This window comes from Macrobrachium nipponense, chromosome 24 (genome assembly GCF_015104395.2).
Source record: "Macrobrachium nipponense isolate FS-2020 chromosome 24, ASM1510439v2, whole genome shotgun sequence".
NCBI lineage: Eukaryota > Metazoa > Arthropoda > Malacostraca > Decapoda > Palaemonidae > Macrobrachium > Macrobrachium nipponense.
Genome location: NC_061091.1, coordinates 64,863,770 through 64,881,778, shown reverse-complemented (window position 1 = coordinate 64,881,778; position 18,009 = coordinate 64,863,770). Strand labels below are relative to the sequence as shown.

At 34.7% G+C, this 18,009-nt stretch overlaps 1 protein-coding gene across 18 annotated transcripts in view; it reads right to left on the bottom strand.

Annotated features, from left to right (window-relative positions):
• The window catches only part of LOC135205696 (zinc finger and BTB domain-containing protein 7C-like), a 262,909-nt gene that overhangs the window by 78,611 nt on the left and 166,289 nt on the right, over nt 1-18,009 (bottom strand). For 2 of the 18 annotated variants that reach the window (XM_064236617.1, XM_064236618.1), the window contains exon 6: nt 11,566-15,223. The exons of 11 other annotated variants lie outside the window; for them this stretch is intronic. In XM_064236617.1, the coding sequence (XP_064092687.1) occupies nt 14,558-15,223 (666 nt within the window). In that variant the 3' untranslated portion in view covers nt 11,566-14,557. Of the gene's footprint in view, nt 1-1,253; nt 1,682-2,690; nt 3,024-4,443; nt 6,525-8,163; nt 8,639-11,565; nt 15,224-18,009 lie in introns of those variants that run through there. 5 more of the 18 variants (XM_064236659.1, XM_064236662.1, XM_064236633.1 and 2 more) reach the window with 5 other exon arrangements.

The window sequence follows — 18,009 nt, the reverse complement described above, 5'->3', positions numbered from 1 at the left end:
AAGCAGGTACTCTCTCACAAAACTGAGGAGCTGCACAATCCTTTCTTAATTGACGTGAAACAGTATCATTCTCCCTCTAATGGAGTGAACTAAAACTCAACAGCCTTATTGTCTTAGTGTGTGAACATATGCTTTTGGAACATTAAATGTATTGTACATATAAGTGGGGAAAAAAAGCAATAGCTCTCAAGAGTTTCTGCCAATTGTTGTCTCTTTGAAGCACCACTGATATTTAGGAGGATCAGTATTTACCTGTTGATGAAGCAAAGAATGTGTTTTTTCAAGGGAGGTCAGAAGAGAATAAGTACTAAAGCTTATTTGTGTGCGTTACATTTTCTCGTAGCTGAAACGGGCAAGTACTTCAAGTGAAAACCTTAACTGGAGGCTCTACAAATACCATGAAATGCAAGCCACGTTCCAATGAATGAGAAGACGCAAATTTACAAGACATCAGTACTTGACAATTAATCTTTAAAGTGTCAACACATCAAGGCTATTCCTCTAAGTCGCATGTCATTGGAAAAAATGTTTCTGCACTGTAAGTTATTGGAAATAGATAACTTTCTTCGAACTGACAGTAAACATAAAACTACCAAAGCTAAAATCTTGGTTATACTTTGTCAACAAGGCCAACTATAAATGGTCAAAATATCAAAATGGTTATAAGCATCAGAGACAATAACAACATACTCTGAGTGCCAATAGTAATGTAATTTTAAAGCAAATGCTAAAACTGTTGGAAACTGAGGAATACTGAGTGAATATCAAAATGATTTGCTCGTTTGCCTTGGAATTCGTATCAACAATGATTTTGAGTGTACGTACTATGTAACCTGAACCGAAGACATTTGTAGCACATGGGTTGTATTGTGTGCAAAAAATTATGAAGCTTAATAACCATGACCGTGCTAACAAAATAATGTGGGTGACTTCTTGATTATCAACCTCCTTGAAACTTTCTGATTTGATATAATTGTACTAATGATTTTTTTGTACATTATTTGGAGGATACCTATAATTATTTGCAGATGTCAAACTTTTGACCAAATATTTTACAATGTAACAATCAATAGTAAAGGATCTACAGAAAGATTGGTAGGAGACAGAAATTTATTACCATACTTTAACATTTTTTGTTTTACAATCTTTGTATACATAGTATAATAAATATGTAGTATATAGGAAGTTGCATTATTACTGTACTTCGAGTAAAAAATACAATTTTTATAATACCTAATTTGATTTTACCAAATCTACAATTAGTGAAATATCAACAGTACCTACTCCTTAAAGAACTACTATAATAGAAGTGTATCTAAAATTAAACAAAACAACACCAGTGCATTTACTGAGAAGAGGGCTCACGATTTGGATGCTTGCGTAAGTGCAGCTTCAGTGAAACTTTGTGAGAACACCTATATGAGCAATGAGGGCATGAGTAAGGTTTTTCTCCTGTGTGGACTTTCATGTGAGCCTTCAGGCAGTCCCTCCTGGCCGTCCTGTAAGGGCAGAGAGAGCAGGAAAGAGGCTTTTCTCCAGTATGCCTAAACATGTGTCGCTTGAATACACTTGGGTCCAGTGTGCTGTAGTCGCAGTGGGGACAAACATGGGTCCTTGGGACTGAAGAGGAAATGCTCCCACCTCTCTCAAGCCACTGGTAATGGTGAAGATTAGACTCCATCTGTAGAAAAGGTCAGGTTTTAAACAATATCCCATGTTTAAAGATATACATTTCAGCATAAACAAAACCACAAGTAATCTTTTCATTACATATTTGAAAACCTTTGGGAGGGGAAGTGTTCAGATTTAAGGCAAGCATGCAAAACTCTTTCTTGTGATAAGGAAAAATAAGTGTCCACAGAATGACTGTTGTCCTTTTCAACAAAATAACATTTTTTTATGGTTAATATGTATCAAAGCTATACACAAATTTTTCACATACAATATATGGTACACATATGAATCAGAAAGGAACACCACAAAGTATACTAACTCAGATATTGTCTAAACTATTACCATAAAATAAATACAAAATGACAAGAGTAGAAACAACCCATTCATAATGGACTGATCATGGGGTCTCGTCTATAAATGAATGTATAAATTTTAGGAACCGCCCACATACTGCGACCCTAATGTTATACAGTAAGTATAATTGTGAGGAAACAGTGAGATAACAGGATAATAAAAAATTACCCATACAAACAATCTAGTACTTTATATCCAAACTAAGACAACCTATCTTAAATCTTTCAAATATGAGTTTGTAAAAATTTTGACTGAACTGCCTGGCAACATTTTCAGCAAGAAGTTTGTCATTCTATGTTGGCTTTGAGCCTTCGGATTTCCTTTCTTTGCTGTCTCGTCATAAAATGAAAAAGTATCTATCACACACTCTCACAATGACTGCAAAAGAAGCAACAGAGGGCTTAACACAGATCAGATAACATCAAGTTCAGAAAAGGCAGAAAAGATTCAAGCCAGAAGCAGCAACTGTCACAACTATTTTACCTAAACAAACCATAAAGAGACCAATAGTATCCAAAAATGGTATGAGAACAGAGATCCAAGGCAACAAGACTTAAATTACTTTTTCTCACCTAGCATTCAATTACATACAAAGGTAAAGGTCTGCTAATTTTGCATGAAAATATTAACATAAAATGTGAACTTTAACACCATCTTCTCACAGATGTTCATTCCATATGCTTAAGCATGTGACTCTTCAGAGAAATTCGGTGAGTGGCAGTGTACGAACAGATGTGACAGGCAAATGGCTTTTCTCCAGTATGGAGCTTCAGGTGTTCCTTAAGGCTGTCTTTCCTCCTGGTCTTGTAGGAGCAAAGGGAGCAGGAAAAGGGTTTCTCTCCAGTGTGCCTCATTATGTGCCGCTTCAGGTTCCCCACAGTTCTTGTGTGGTAGTCACAGTGGGGGCAGTGGTGATCCTTCCCTGGTGTCATGTCTTGAGCCTCTTCAGAAGGCCTTGGCCAGCCACCCCACTGGTATCGGGAATCCTGGTCCACCTGCAGAGGAGGTCTTTGTCTTACTGGTTATGATAAAAGGAAAAATACCACACTTATCGATTCTTTAGTGGAACAATACCACAATTACAGATTTCTTTAGTGGTGCTTGAGTCATAAAATATCTTGAATACTGTTAATGGGTTACTCACATTTTCTGACACTTTAGCTTCTTTACTAACAAATTGGTAAAAAAAAAAAAATTTAATACAAAATATCTGTAGTTTACAATAGGTAGTAGTACACAGAAATGTAATAGGTATTGCAGACAAGAAATATATAAGACATCCATCACTAGACTGAAATTATGTTGGCAATGTTTGTCTCTTGAACAAGACAAGGTGAAAGTACATTCTAAATATTTCACACAGATATAATGGATGAGTGTTCTCAAGCAAAGTCAGAGAAGATACAGCACACACAAATGGGAACTTCTTGGCACCATGGATGCACACAGGCATGACTCTTTTCCCAATTTTGCACAAAACAAAGGATACCATTACATAGTACGTATACTTCCCTATAGTACAGGGTAGTATCGATTAGGTAAATTATTGCGCTATTCTTAAACATCCATCTTTCAAATAAAAATTATGAATACAGTGCTTAAAATTATACGCACCCTTTTCAAGCTCAAAAATATACCCATGTTTTGTGTTGAAGTATGCACTACGTGTTACCATTTCACAGGTAGACGACCCTTTCTTCTGTCATCCTGTTAAACCCTATGAAGCAGAAACTTGGGCAAAAGATCTCACTCATATACTAATGCCAAAGACCTGATGAATCTAAGACCTCTCACAACCAACAGCTTCTGTGAAAGTGGACACAAAATAACCCTCCTGACTAGATATATACAATTGAAAACATCCTGAAATACTACTTTTTGTGAATATATGTTTATCTTTTTACATTTTACTTACTTCATTCACTCTTTCTGTATAAGCTCAAGATTTGCCTTGGAAAACGTTGTTCGGATGTGGGAATAACTACGAACTGTGTACAATTACCCATGCTTATTCGCAGTTCAGTATTTGTCGATTCAGTCATTTGCGGTTTATTTCTGTGGAACGTATCTACAAATATTCACGGGTTTTTTCGTAAAGCAATATTCGCTAATTACTGTTGTTTTATAATAAAAAAATAATTTACTAATTTGCAAATATTAATCATAGCAAAATATAAAAAAAATGTTAAAGTAAAAATCCCACAAAATCACAAAACAGCTTACCAATGTAAACATACTGTACCTCAGTTCAATCTCTCTCTCTTTTTCTTACAATAAAATATGTATGAATTACTGTATCATAAACATTCTACATGCTAGACTCCGTCAAGGTCATACTCTCCTCCCCAGCTGGTTTAACCGGCTTGGCATGTCCCGTCCCCAGCTACTGTACTTAGACTTCACTGTCAACACCTCTTTTTCTCTCTCTCTCTCTCTCTCTCTCTTAATGAAAGATGAATTACTGTATCATAAACATCAAAATACAAAACTAAAATTAAAATTATGAGAGAAAATGTCTACGCCTGAATATAGGGGGGTAATTTATTAGTTTTCACACAGAGTTGGAAGCCATATATTTTTAAGGGTAATGTTGTAAGTTGACTTTAAAGTTATATTAAAAGTATTTTAGAATGAAAGTTTAAGATATACAGGGTATTTAGTGTTTGAACTAGTATTAAAAAAGCAGTTACTATAAGCCTTTTTAGAGGGGTCTCCAATATAGCACGCATTTCAACTTATGATGGGTGGAGCATTTTCAACAGCTGTCGTTATAAGTTTTGAAAGATTCTATACAGACCAGCACTTATAGTACATAACTGTAAATGAGGACCAAAGTTCAAATAACTTCAGAGCAAGAGGCGCAATAGCACTGAGGCCTTTCAGAATATTGTCATACTTTTTGCATATTTCACAGATCTGGATATTAGCTGTTAGAAATAAGCAGTCGACGGTGTGGTTCAAGGGTTCCTGGTGGCGGTCTCTTTTATTCTACCTTCAGGTATGAAATTTTCTTCTTGTCTTTGGTTTTCCATGATCCCATAAAGGTCAAAACATAATAAAAAATAATAGTTGTACGCTGATGTCGAGAAGGAGCAGGCAGAAGAAGCCATAATACCAGGTAAAAAAAAAACACACACACACTAAAGGAAACGAAACAGGCAAAGAACAGGGAAAAGGCCAAGAGAGGAAAAAACCCATATCTCGTCCAGGCGGTTAAGAAAAGACTGGCGTAGATGATCGGCGTTTGACCACTCTTCACCCGATCTACACATGCGTTGCCAGATATCACAAGATTCCTTGCTTTCATCTGCTTTTTAACCGGATCAAGCTAGGCGCTAGAAATTATCCTATTGTTAAGACCTCAGGTTTGTAGCTATGAAAAATACAAATTGTCTTAGAAAATGTGTCATTTTTTATATGACAAACTGAAGCTTCCACTAAAATACCCAATCCCAGTGTTAAAGAGAGGCTTTCCTTTGCCTGGTGGATATTTACTTGAGGAAAATGTTCTTTGAATTTAGTGACAGTAAGTTAATCAGTTTTAAAACCTGGTTCTGATAACTCTCTTAGTAGGTTAGTGTCTTGAAGAAGGTTAAGGGGTTGTAAAGTTAGACACTGAATACTGAAATTATTATTTTTTCTCCAGCTGAATACTTTTCAATTTATATGTACATGGTGGTAAATAAAGCTACCAAAATAATTTCATGGATATCACTTAAAATCTTTATTTGATGTGTAGGAAGTAGCTTTTCATTTAATAACCAATATATTCCTGTACTGACAGCTGTAAGGAATTCTTGGATTACAGGTGTCATTACGAAAGCTTTAGTTCCTCAGATCAGAAACTCGTTCAAGATTCAGTCTCCATTAAGAATATCATAATACTGTATGTATTATTTTTTTGGTCAGGGATGCACGAAAGTCATAAAAAGATCTTAATCATCAAACACTGATAGGGATAAATGATGCAGATTTTGACAGAACTAAATTTAATATCTAAATAACAGTTCCATATGTCTACAGTTTCAGTAACTTATTGTTCTGTAGAAAGTTTACTGTATACAATGGTATGTATTTCATCTCTGTTATCACTTGTGTGTCTTCATGTGGGTGTTCAAAGAGCTTTTTTGGGTAGCACGGTAACTGCAATACTGACACGCATAAGGCTTTTCACCCGTGTGTGTCCGGACGTGATTCCGCAACACCAGTCGATGAGATGCACTGTAGGGGCAATAAGGGCAGGAATAAGGCTTTGACCCTGTGTGGGTATTGAGGTGCTCTTGAAATGTATCCTTCCTGGCAGACCTATAAGAGCAAAAAAAGCAGTAAAATGTTTTTTCTCCTGGGTGATTCATGATGTGGAACTTCAGTGCTTCAAAATTCACATCGCTGTATACACAGTGCGGACACTGGTGGACAGTGCCGGGTGGCTGGTGAGAGAAGAATTGTTGAGCATGGCTTCTGGATGTCCATATCTGCTGAGATGTCTGGCCACCCTGCAAACAAGGACTTCTTTTTTAACCAAGCACAGTGAGATAGTAGACTTTTAGGAGGAAATAAAAGTAACAACAGTTGCATAAAAGATCTGATATGTTATTTTCATCTTACTTCAGACATTTACAAAGCCAAAGATGATAATAGATGACCAAATGTGATATTTTTTTTTTTTTTTTAGATTTACATCCAATTCTTTGTAAATAAAAACAAAACTATGGCAGCAACAAGAATGCTAATGATGCAGTATACAGTACGTATACCTAAAAGGTAGATTACATTTTCATTTCTATGTCAAATTATATTCACAGTCATTCACAAATATGCAGTATGTTCATGATCTAATGTTGAAAACAATAAATACTACTTACACATTCTAACAGAAAACAATAGAATAACAGTATGTGCTACATGACAAAAAAAGTAGTTTGCCTCTTCATTTTTGTGTACCACCCTCAAGTAGTACTGAGATTTTTACAACAGCTCAAAAGATTAAGATATTTATTTACTTCTTATTGTAGCAACTTTGGAACCATTTGCAACAGCATACTCAACTGACAATGGTTCTATATACGTATTCCCCTTTTGCACTACAGAGTATTTGTACACCACAAATTTTCAAAGCTGTACAGAACCTATTTGAGATGAGTTTCTTGCAGCTGCCTTGTTTAATCTTTGAGAGATTATAACACTTTACCTTAAGATACGGAATTTCTTTATGCTTCTAGTTTTCCATAATTCAATATACATAAAAATGACATTTTGAATGGTTGATGAAATGGTATGCATATTCCACACAATCTACATATTTAATCCCTATGTATATTTTCTATTAATAGTAGTATTCATTTTGGTCTTCCCTTTGTTAAATGACAACATTTTCCCCATTAATAAAGCAATACTACTGTAAAATGACTCCTCTCAGCTTGTAATGGAGTGCCACCCAGTTCTATCAGTTGTTAATTGCTGGCATTTAGTTCCTGCACAACTTTCAGATCTATTAAGCCTATTGTTGAAACAAATAACCTGGTTATGATGAGTAATTTGAATTAAAATCTTATGAATTTAATGAGAGAACAGCGGAGCTAATGTTTTAAAAACTAGTGGCGAAAATTCTCTTGGTAGGCGAGTGCCTTGAAGGATATTATAGTGAAGAAATATCTTTTCTCGTAAACGATAATATAGTACATACAATAAAAAGTTAGATGCTGAAATGATTTTCCAGGTGGATGCTGAATCTTTTTTTGAATTTATGATGGTAACTGAAGTTGTAGTACAGAAATAATTTCATGCAAATACATATCCCTAAAAGTCTCTTATGATACAAGAGGCAGCTTTTCTTCTAATGACAATTCTTCCTGGACTGACCACTCAATTGGATTCTCGGGATACAGGTCTGATTTTCAAGACAAGATGTACATAAAAGCTGATGTTCTTAAGGATCTATATAGAACTAGTATCAAGAGAAGTTTTAGTTCCTTAAATCAGAAGCCTCCTTAGAATTATATAATTATTATGCCAGAATTGAACTTTGCTCTCCTTTAAGAAAACCAAATTTTTGGTCAGACATGCATGGAAATCTCATGAAAAGAACTTTGACAGAGCTACATTTAATATCCAGTTAACAGGTCCACATTCCAACAGTTTCAATAACTTATGCCCGCTGTTGAGCAAAGCTCATTGCATAGTGTCCATTTCGACTCCATTATCACTTGTGTGTCTTCATGTGTGTATTCAAACAACTCTTTTGGCTAGCCCGATAATTACAGTAGGGACAGGCATAAGGCTTTTCCCCAGTGTGCACCCGGATGTGGCACTTCAACACCCATCGATGGGATGAAGTGTAGGGGCAGTAGGGGCACGAGTAAGGCTTTGAACCTGTGTGGGTATTGAGGTGCTCGTTAAATGTGTCTTTCCTGACAGATTTATAAGGACAATACAAGCAGTAAAACATTTTCTCTCCTGGATGGTTCCTGATGTGGATCTTCAGTGCTTCGATATTCACATCACTGTAGTCACAGTGTGGACACTGGTGGACAGTGCCGTATGACTGGTGGGAGGGGAATTGGTGGGTATTCCTGCTGGATGTCCATAACTGGTGAGATGTCTGGCCACCCTGCGGACAAGTACTTATTTTTTAAACAAGCACAAAGAGATAGTACTGGAATTTTAGGAGGTAATCTAAGCAATAACAGTGGCTAGGAGGGCTAATGTTAGTTCAATTTATTTCAGACATTTACAAAGTCTTATTGTGATATGACCAAATGTTATATTAGTTATTTTTTTTGCAAAGATTTACCTGCAAAGATTTACCTCCAATTCTTTGTTAATAAAAGAAAAAAATCAGACAAAAAGAATATTAACAAGGCAGTGTATGTATAGCATAACCAATCAGCAGATTATATTTCTATACCATCATCAAGTTATAAATGTAAAGAACAGGTTTCTGGTATCATGGCTCATATAAGATTGTTTCATTATACTTGAAGATGAACACTACTTACTGAACATAATATTTCATGTGGATTGTAATGTAAGTACTATGGTATTCCTTTCCATTAATACTGGGTAATATAATCAAGGTATTCTAATGCAAACATTTGCAGCCACTGTTTTTGAGAGTGTGAAGTGTTCCTGTCCATACTACATGTGGTTTTGATATTTAGCGGGATTCATTACCAAAATCACCCATCCATTTATTAGCATATATGCTGGTCTAGTAGTTGTTGCTGTGGTAGTACAGCGGTTCCCCCTGTATTCGTAGGGGATGCATACCAGATCCCCCTTCCAAATATAGTTAGAACCTGCGAGTAGTTGGAACCACTACAACCACAACTCCCGCCCAGGCGGTTTTCAGAAAGACCCACCCTGTGGCGTGGGTGCACGGTCCTTGACCACTCTTCACCCGATATATGCACGCGTTGCCAGATCTCACAAGATTCCTTGCTTTCATCTGTGCTTTAACCCGATCCAGCTAGGCGCTAGATATTATCCTATTGTTAAGACCGAAGGTTTGTAGCTATGAAAAATACAAATTGTCTTAGAAAATTTGTCATATGTATTTTGTTAGTTAAAACTCGAGAAAAACCCACAAAAAAATTTATACCTTTTTTTAATAGTTTATGACAAAAAGTGCATTTCATGATGAAATTAATAAAAAAAGGGGAATGTTTTGATATTTCTCATAGAAAAATGCCGCAAATAGGTAAATTTGCTGCGAATAAATGGGGGATATGTTCCAGAGAGAAATCCATGAATGTATGAGTCCGTGAATCCGGAGAACACGAATAAAGGGGACCCCACTGTATGTATAATACAGTTCATCAAATTGCAAACTTTAAAAAATTCTTCTTTCCAATAACTTAACAAATTCTTTCCAATAACTTACCATATCTATAAGGGACTGTAACCCCACATATTCTGAAAGAGGATCCCACATCTTCATTTTTAATTACAGAAATGACTACAATGAGCTCTAGTAGCCTCTACAAAGTGGGCTCCGTGTCCATTTGTATTTTCTTAGGAATTCCTTTCAAACGTGTGACTTTAAAGGATTCGAACTATAATAATACTTGTGCGATCTTATAAATGTTTATTGCATAGTGTTACATTCTTGCATCACATCTCCTTATAATTTTGATCTTTTATTCCACACAACCCAAGGCACTACATTTTGAACTGTGAAATGTTACTAGATTACATATATAAATGTTACAGGTCAACAGTAAATGGAAAAATGTGAATTATGCAAACAGAAGGATAACGTGATGGCAAATGAAAACCGGGATCACTAATTTTAAACTAATCTACTTCAAGGCAAAGCTAAATTATGATAAATTATTTTATGCAGATATAATGAGAAAAAAATAGAAAAAAAATTTATCAATGAAATCCAATAGGACTTTAGAATTTTCACTAGTCCTCTATAATATAATATTGTTTTTATTTGTATTATTAAGAAATATACTCACTAACATTTGGTGTACAATGCCAAACCTTCATGAAATCTAAAACCAGAATTTTGAAGCCTAACTTTTGTTAAAAGTTTCAAAGGCTTAAGCGCTTCCACATGAACATTTGCAAATCATACCACAAGTAGGACAAAATTATGCAGTGGTCTGTTGAGAAAATACAATTTATTTCTTAACAGTTCTTAGGTCTTACTGCTGCACTACTTTGGTTACTTAATGCACAGTCAAAGCAACACTGACTTTGGAAAGAGAGCTTATCGTAATTCTGGTGGTATCGCTGATTACTGCATTATTATGGTCAAATGGTTTATCAAACACTCCCCACTACTTACTACATCAAGCCCATATAATTTACCAGTACGTAATCAGTAGCCTCGGTTATTGGCGACCTGGTTGTACAGGGCTTTCATAATCCTGTAAGACTTAAAGATGATGTCTTTGGGGATAGATTTTGCTTTCTTATAGTACTACTGTAGATTCAAAATGATCAATGATAGAATCTATACTATTACAAACTTAGGTTAATAAGTGAAAAAAGAAAAACCTAAGCCCCATTCTTGGGTTTTTGGGATTGGGGACTATTACTTCCCTCCCAGAAAAGTTCTATGTACTGCTGCCATAAAAAAAGGTTTCATATATTGCAAAGCCTAATCAGTAAGCAATTAAAGAATACATATACTAAACTCCTCTAAGGGCAATAAAATAATTTTTAAAAAGCTGGAAGAAAAATTTTAAAGTTTGACACATAAACTAAACTCCTCTAATGGCAATAAAATAATTAAAAAAAAACTGGAAGAAAAATTTAAAGTTTTACAAACAATATCCCTTAAACTAACTTACTGTACTGTATTTATTACTAAGTTTGATTTCCTTAACCACTCAATACTATAATAAAAGAGGATGAACACACTTATTATTAAAGGAGTTTTAGACTATAACTATACTTTAACAAGGCACAATGCAAGATATTTATATATATATATATATATATATATATATATATATATATATATATATAATAATATACATATATATATAAATTTTTAATTACAGTATTTTAGTAGGTAAATACTGTACTCTTATCCTAAGACACATCTAGTTCACAAAAATTCATACTTTTAATCCTTCTATTTTCCTAATTCAAGAAATAAAGCCCAATAACAGTTATACTTTGCAGAAACAGAAGAACATTGTGGAAAATACGAATTCCCTCTGTGAACAAAATGTGACGTGAAGCACAATAATAGATCAAGCCAATTCACAACAGTATTCTTTTGGTTATGACCATCATTACATAAAGACTTAAGCAAACTTTCTGCTAATCTAACAATGAGAAGAAATTCACGACTCTTACCCTAAGTGCCACCGTTAAAACTATAACTCAATCATTAAAATAATTATCAATACAAGCTAGTTTTAATCTAAATCTATGTGGAGGACAAGAATAGCTTCGACTGAAAGAGATCAAATCCCCTATAAAATATTTATCGTAAAAAATAACCATTAAAGCCAAAAAGGCACAAGCCACTCGGTTCTGTTCATCACTTTGCTTTTTGAAAGCTTGAATAATGCAACATGAACTTCATTCTCTTTATCATTTATATGGTGCTCATATCACGTGCTCTACATGCTTTGCGCTACTGTCTAGATGTCAGCAGTTTGCCAGCGACCTTTATGAATGCCTGAAGGGGTGGCTCCCTTTCATTTCACTGCAACTGCAAAGATGTAGAAGAGTTCTCCAGGCAACATTCTGGATGCTGATGATCTTAGATTCAAGAGGCTCTATTACTACCTTAAAAACTTGAATATTACTTAAGTCATTTTCTTCACTTGTTTAAAAATTCTTGTTTATTAATGAACGTGTATGTACTAAATCTTTTCACTTTCATTTCTTGTTTTCCACATGTTTGCGATTTGCTCTGTAAAAGCTTGCTAGGCCACACAGACGTCAATATGACTTGTTCCACAAGTGTGTGCATGTTATGAATGTTGATAAGACTGTATACATATTTACAAATATACTATACGTATATGTACTATATAAATCATATATGATGATTATGCAGTGCAATTTCTTTATATTAGACATTGTAGGGCAATTTATACCCTTTGTACATCACAAGTCTTTCCCCTTACAGGGTGACTCTAGAAGTCTTTTGAGATGCTAATACTATCCTCATTCTCTTTTCTGCAATGGTTACAACCCATCCGAGTCCAATAACTACCAGGTACACAATGTATTGCTTAGGTCATCAGAGGCACATGGGACTCAAAGGAGTGCGCCCACAGTGTTTCAGGTCACTTAAGAATCGAACACAAGACCAACTACTACTGGTGAGGCAAGAGTCCCAACCATAAAGTGCAAACACCATCTTTTCAATTGTGGAAGATACGTTACTCAGACATACTGTAGCATACATTAAAACATTTATATTATCATAAAACTTTAAAGCAAAAATAAAAAACACCTTTGTGACTCAACAAGTAGCAGCCCCAGTGCCTGAGAACATTCAATCAATCAATCAATCAACAAGTAGCAACAACTAATGTTAACTGTGATGCTATAGGAAGTATAAAAGGAGCAGACAGTGTTTAGTTGGCAGTCAATCTAGCACTAAGCAACTCCTAAGGCACAAAAGGGGCGCTCAAGGATTAAACTTACCAAACAATAATCCTCTTAACTGAATCCCTATGAAGCGATTTGCAGGATAGCAGTACTAGCAAGATCAGCACTCTCATGGATAGAGTGAAAGTCATGAGTCAAATTAATTCAACTTCAGATCTATGTCAGCCTTTGCAAAGTCCTGTGGAAAACACATTCAACTCAGAATCCTACTAATGATTTAGGTCACCACTAAATCAAAGGGGTGACTGTTTGTCTAAGGTTAGTCTTGCCATAAAGTTTTTGTCTTCCAACATTTATCTTCCTGACAAGAACCCCAGAATGAAAAATTATACGGGGCAAAATTACAATTATTTAAAAAAAATGAAAGTGATGCACAAAATAGTGAAGAAATGCTAAAAAGGTTTCTTGTTTTAAGGTAGTTGTTGCTACTTATCTTAGTACTAATAATAATTGTTTTCTTAACATGGTTAATGTAGCATCAAATAAGCTACGATTAGTGTGGGAAAAATCATGCACAGATATGCCGCCTTTCAAGGCAAAATGAGCTGTGCAAATCTGAATACACATTTACTTTCATAAGTTGCATCATTTTACAATAACATTACCTATCCTGCAATTTAAATATATATATCATTATTAAAACCTTACATTTCCTCACAAAAGGAACCTAGTCTTTAATTTTTTGCTTCATTTAATCAATTAAAGTATGTACTACATATCTGACAATTTAAGAATATGAAACCTACGTATAACTATCAAGACTTAATAAAAAATAAAGACAATCTTTTAAGTTTGAAAAAAAAAAACCTTATGATATTTTCTTTCCCGAATGTATTAACACACCGGTTTTTACGTTAAAAATTATAGATGGTTTCTTGTCAGATTTCTTAAAACTAGTGTCACCTAAAAGTATTAGAATATGATGTAAAAACTCTTAGTATGATTAGTACCACTTAACAGTATAAGCAACGCCAAGCTGTAAAGCAGAATAAAAACTATGACCAGCGTTATTAACACTGGCAGATTATTAATATAAAACATTTCAAACATAAACACAAGTACACTTTACATACCTCCTTATGGAAGAGTTTAGTCCTAATACAGCAAAATCCTAAAGCAAATTGTCAAAACAATTAAACTGTGTCTATGATTAGGGTGATATTAATCTCAAAAAATGTAAACAACCACATTCACTAGACTCACTCTCTAAATCAGTCAGAGGTTACTTAATCTCTTGAAGAGTGGAAAAAATTCTGAGTACCGTATTCAGGGAATGGAGAATTTCTAGCCTTACATTTTTAAGACCTCCAACAAAAATGTAAAACTTCCATTACTTTTTTTTAACTGAAATACATATAACAAGCAACAAAATATCTAATTTTATTTTTCTTTATTGATTAATCTTGTAATCAAACTCAACTACAGCAATGCTTATCAATTAATCACTGGGGTTTTCGGTCTCACTGTGAATCTGCGCATGTAAGTCTAAGAGTAATTTCTGCGTGGCACGGAAAGGACACTCTGTACATACAAAAGGCTTTTCTTTCACATGTGTGGAAAGGTGGCTTTGCAAGTCACTTCGTTCATGAGAGTTAAGGGGACAGTAGGGGCAGTGATATGGCTGTACACCAGTATGGACATGAACGTGCTCTTCTAACAGGTCTATGTAAGGGGCCTGGTATGAGCAGTAAGGGCAGAAAAATGGATTCTCTCCGGTGTGGGTCAAAACATGAAGCTTTAACAGGTCTTTTCGCATTCCAGTGTAAGAGCAGTGAGGACAAGAGAAGGGCATCACTGCTCCCATTCGACTTTCATACTGGGTTCTCAAAGAGGGGACATCTGTCGGAATAAAGTCACTCAGCTGACGCTGACGTGGGATTTCTGTGATGGTAATGGATGGCAACTTTTTGGAAAAAGTCTCTTTTATGGACAGTTGTGGACCACTATCTTGTGTTTCTTTGGCAGGACAAGACGCATGCTTTTCTTTGACTGGAATCTGCTTGAGCTGGGTATCTATTTCAGGTGCTTGCTTATCCATGGGAGTGGGTTGCCAATTTCCAGATGTCAGCACTTCGGTCCACAAAGCTTCTACATCATCTTCCATCTGTAGAGAGTTTTTCATGTTATGATCAAGTCAAAACATGTTTGCTTAACCTATTTAGATCATTATACAAATAACATAATACTATATGCAGAAATACTATAACAGATAAATGTTGTCTTAAGAGTAAAAGTGACACACCTGCCAACACCCAGAATATGATTATTGGAAGGGCCAAATAATAAAATATACTGATGTTCATTACCCTTTGCATTCTAAATACCTGTGCATATTATGAGGTCAACAAAAATATCTAAAAGGCAACTTTTAAAAGGTTTTAAGTAGAACTTGGGAAATATGACTTCATCTTGGTGATGAATTATCAACAATACTGTAGTAGTAGTTCAATTTTCCAAATTTAATCATTATTTTGTATATTACTATTATTATTGCAAGTCATACATCTTTAGTGTCTGACCACCTTTGTTGATACACCAATTCATAATACTTATTCACTTGGCCCATTTTCTTCATATATTTTCTCTTTTAATGCAAGCTCTTACTTCAATTTTTGTATGTTCTCTCTCTCTCTCTCTCTCTCTCTCTCTCTCGTCTCTCTCTCTGCCTGTCTGTCTGTCTGTCTGTCTGTCTCTCTCTTACTTTAACCTTAAATATTATAGTACAACCACTTTCACAGTAACCACAAATTTTGCCTGCTTTTCCTCTCTCTTTCTCAATCCTCTTATTATCTCTTGTACTTTATAATAAATGCTTTCATTTCTCTCTCAAATGCACATGTTACATATAAACACAAAACTTGCAAACTTTTTTTTAATAACATCATTTGTGTCATTTTTCCTTTTGTGGCAATTATATTTCTGTATTTGCATGATACAGGGGACTCCCCTGTATCATGCCCTATTTTGTTAATTCAAACTCAAGAAAAACCCACTAAAAATGCTTAAAACTTCCTGTTTTTTTTTATAGTTTTATCAGAAAAAGTGCATGAAACTGATATGGAAATTCAGTCATTTCTCATAGAAAAATAGCACTAATACGCGAATTTCCAGTAGATACTGTAATGGATCCATGAGGTCCATTGGGAAATCTGCGAATCTGGAGTTCCCAAATAGCAGGGGTCGACTCCTGAAACCAATGAAGCTTAAAATAAATGACAAACTCATATCATGAAAGTCACACTTAAGTTTCTTAATTTAAATCTCAATTAGTATATATTTTCAAGGAAATTATACTAAAAAATAAATCTGCTGTAAATCATTCAGGCAAAGGTAATTCTTCCTACAACACGCGTAATAGTTTAAAAAAGAGACAGTGCACTCCATCATAAGGGGCTAGCTGACAAATCTTACACTTCAGGTTGGAAAAGACTGTTTGGAAATAATGGGACACTTTATTCAAATTCTGTACAGATTTCAACAACTATAACCCTTAGATTCTTTATAAAATAGTCACCAAGATACACCATACAACAAAACTAGGTCATGAAGGCAAAGGCATTACCTGGGTATTGACAATTTCTGACAATGAAGAAACTGTGTGGAATCAAAAGCCAAGAATAAATTCTATCTCCATAATATCATTCTAGGCTTAATTCTTTCTTTCTGACTTTGCTCTTCTCCCTATTTCTCAAAACGTTTGTATCATCAAGCGAAAGTGGACAGTTGCTTGCAAAAGCATGGTAAATGCAACAATTTTTGTTATATATACTACTCAACTTATGTAACTGACTGTAAAGTTCACTCCGCTTATGTAACTGATGATCTTAAAAGCATTATTCAAGAGGAAGGTGGAGTTTATACATAAGAGAGTACTACCTTCAAACGTTATTTTCTTCACCATAAGGTTGAGAATACCCTGTTGGTTGGCAATGGAAGTGGAAAATTCATTCCAATTATATCTCCTTATGGTTCAGCCTAAAAAATATTAGGTCACTCATAATTTCATTTTTATTGTGACAAAACTAACCTAGAAAATTAACTGTTTTCTGGCGTAGTAAAAATTTATAGAGGAGAGACGGTGCATGTACTTCTAGGAAAACTATTTGGTCTGTTGTCTGTGGCAAAATAATTCAGTTGAAAATGATACTGATTTTAGGAAATGGTCCTTACATGAATTTTGAAGACAGCAGGCTACAAAAAACTATCTCAGAAAAAATTAGCAGTTTTTCAAATGTAAAACTGAATCTTTGCTAAGCACACCAAAAATATAAATAATAAGTAAAATAACATTTCAGAGTAATACTTTGTTACATGACCACGATTTCAAACTTTAACTACCTCTTCGCAGAAGACATAATTTCTAAACATTATTTTATAGATCAAATTAAAAACCAACTGCAACTATGTTAAAAACCCTGTTAAATTCACACCAGAGAGAGAGAGAGAGAGAGAGAGAGAGAGAGAGAGAGAGAGAGAGAGAGATCAATTATCTTAAATAGAAAATGGTACATTGCTGCTGCTTATATGTACTGTAGGTAGGTACAGCAGGGTTACAAGAGTTCCTTTGGTAAGTCAATTTAACGTAATGCATTCCTCATACAAATGTTTAAAAAAATGACAAATTTCTAATCAATTTGTTCTAGCTAACAAACCCTCTTTCTTAACAATTTTCTACGCCAGCTGGAAACCGGTTAAAAACAATCAAAGTTATAAGACACTGATTGCTGTACGTATTTGTTTCTGTATGTATTGTAGAAATTATTTATATAGTACGTAGTATATTGTATAAGCACTGTATAAATGCTTCTGCACAAGCTAGTGTACTTACCATTTATGACTCACCCTTGGGTGCAAGTTATTCCCAAAGTAAAAAGAGTTCACTATCAAATG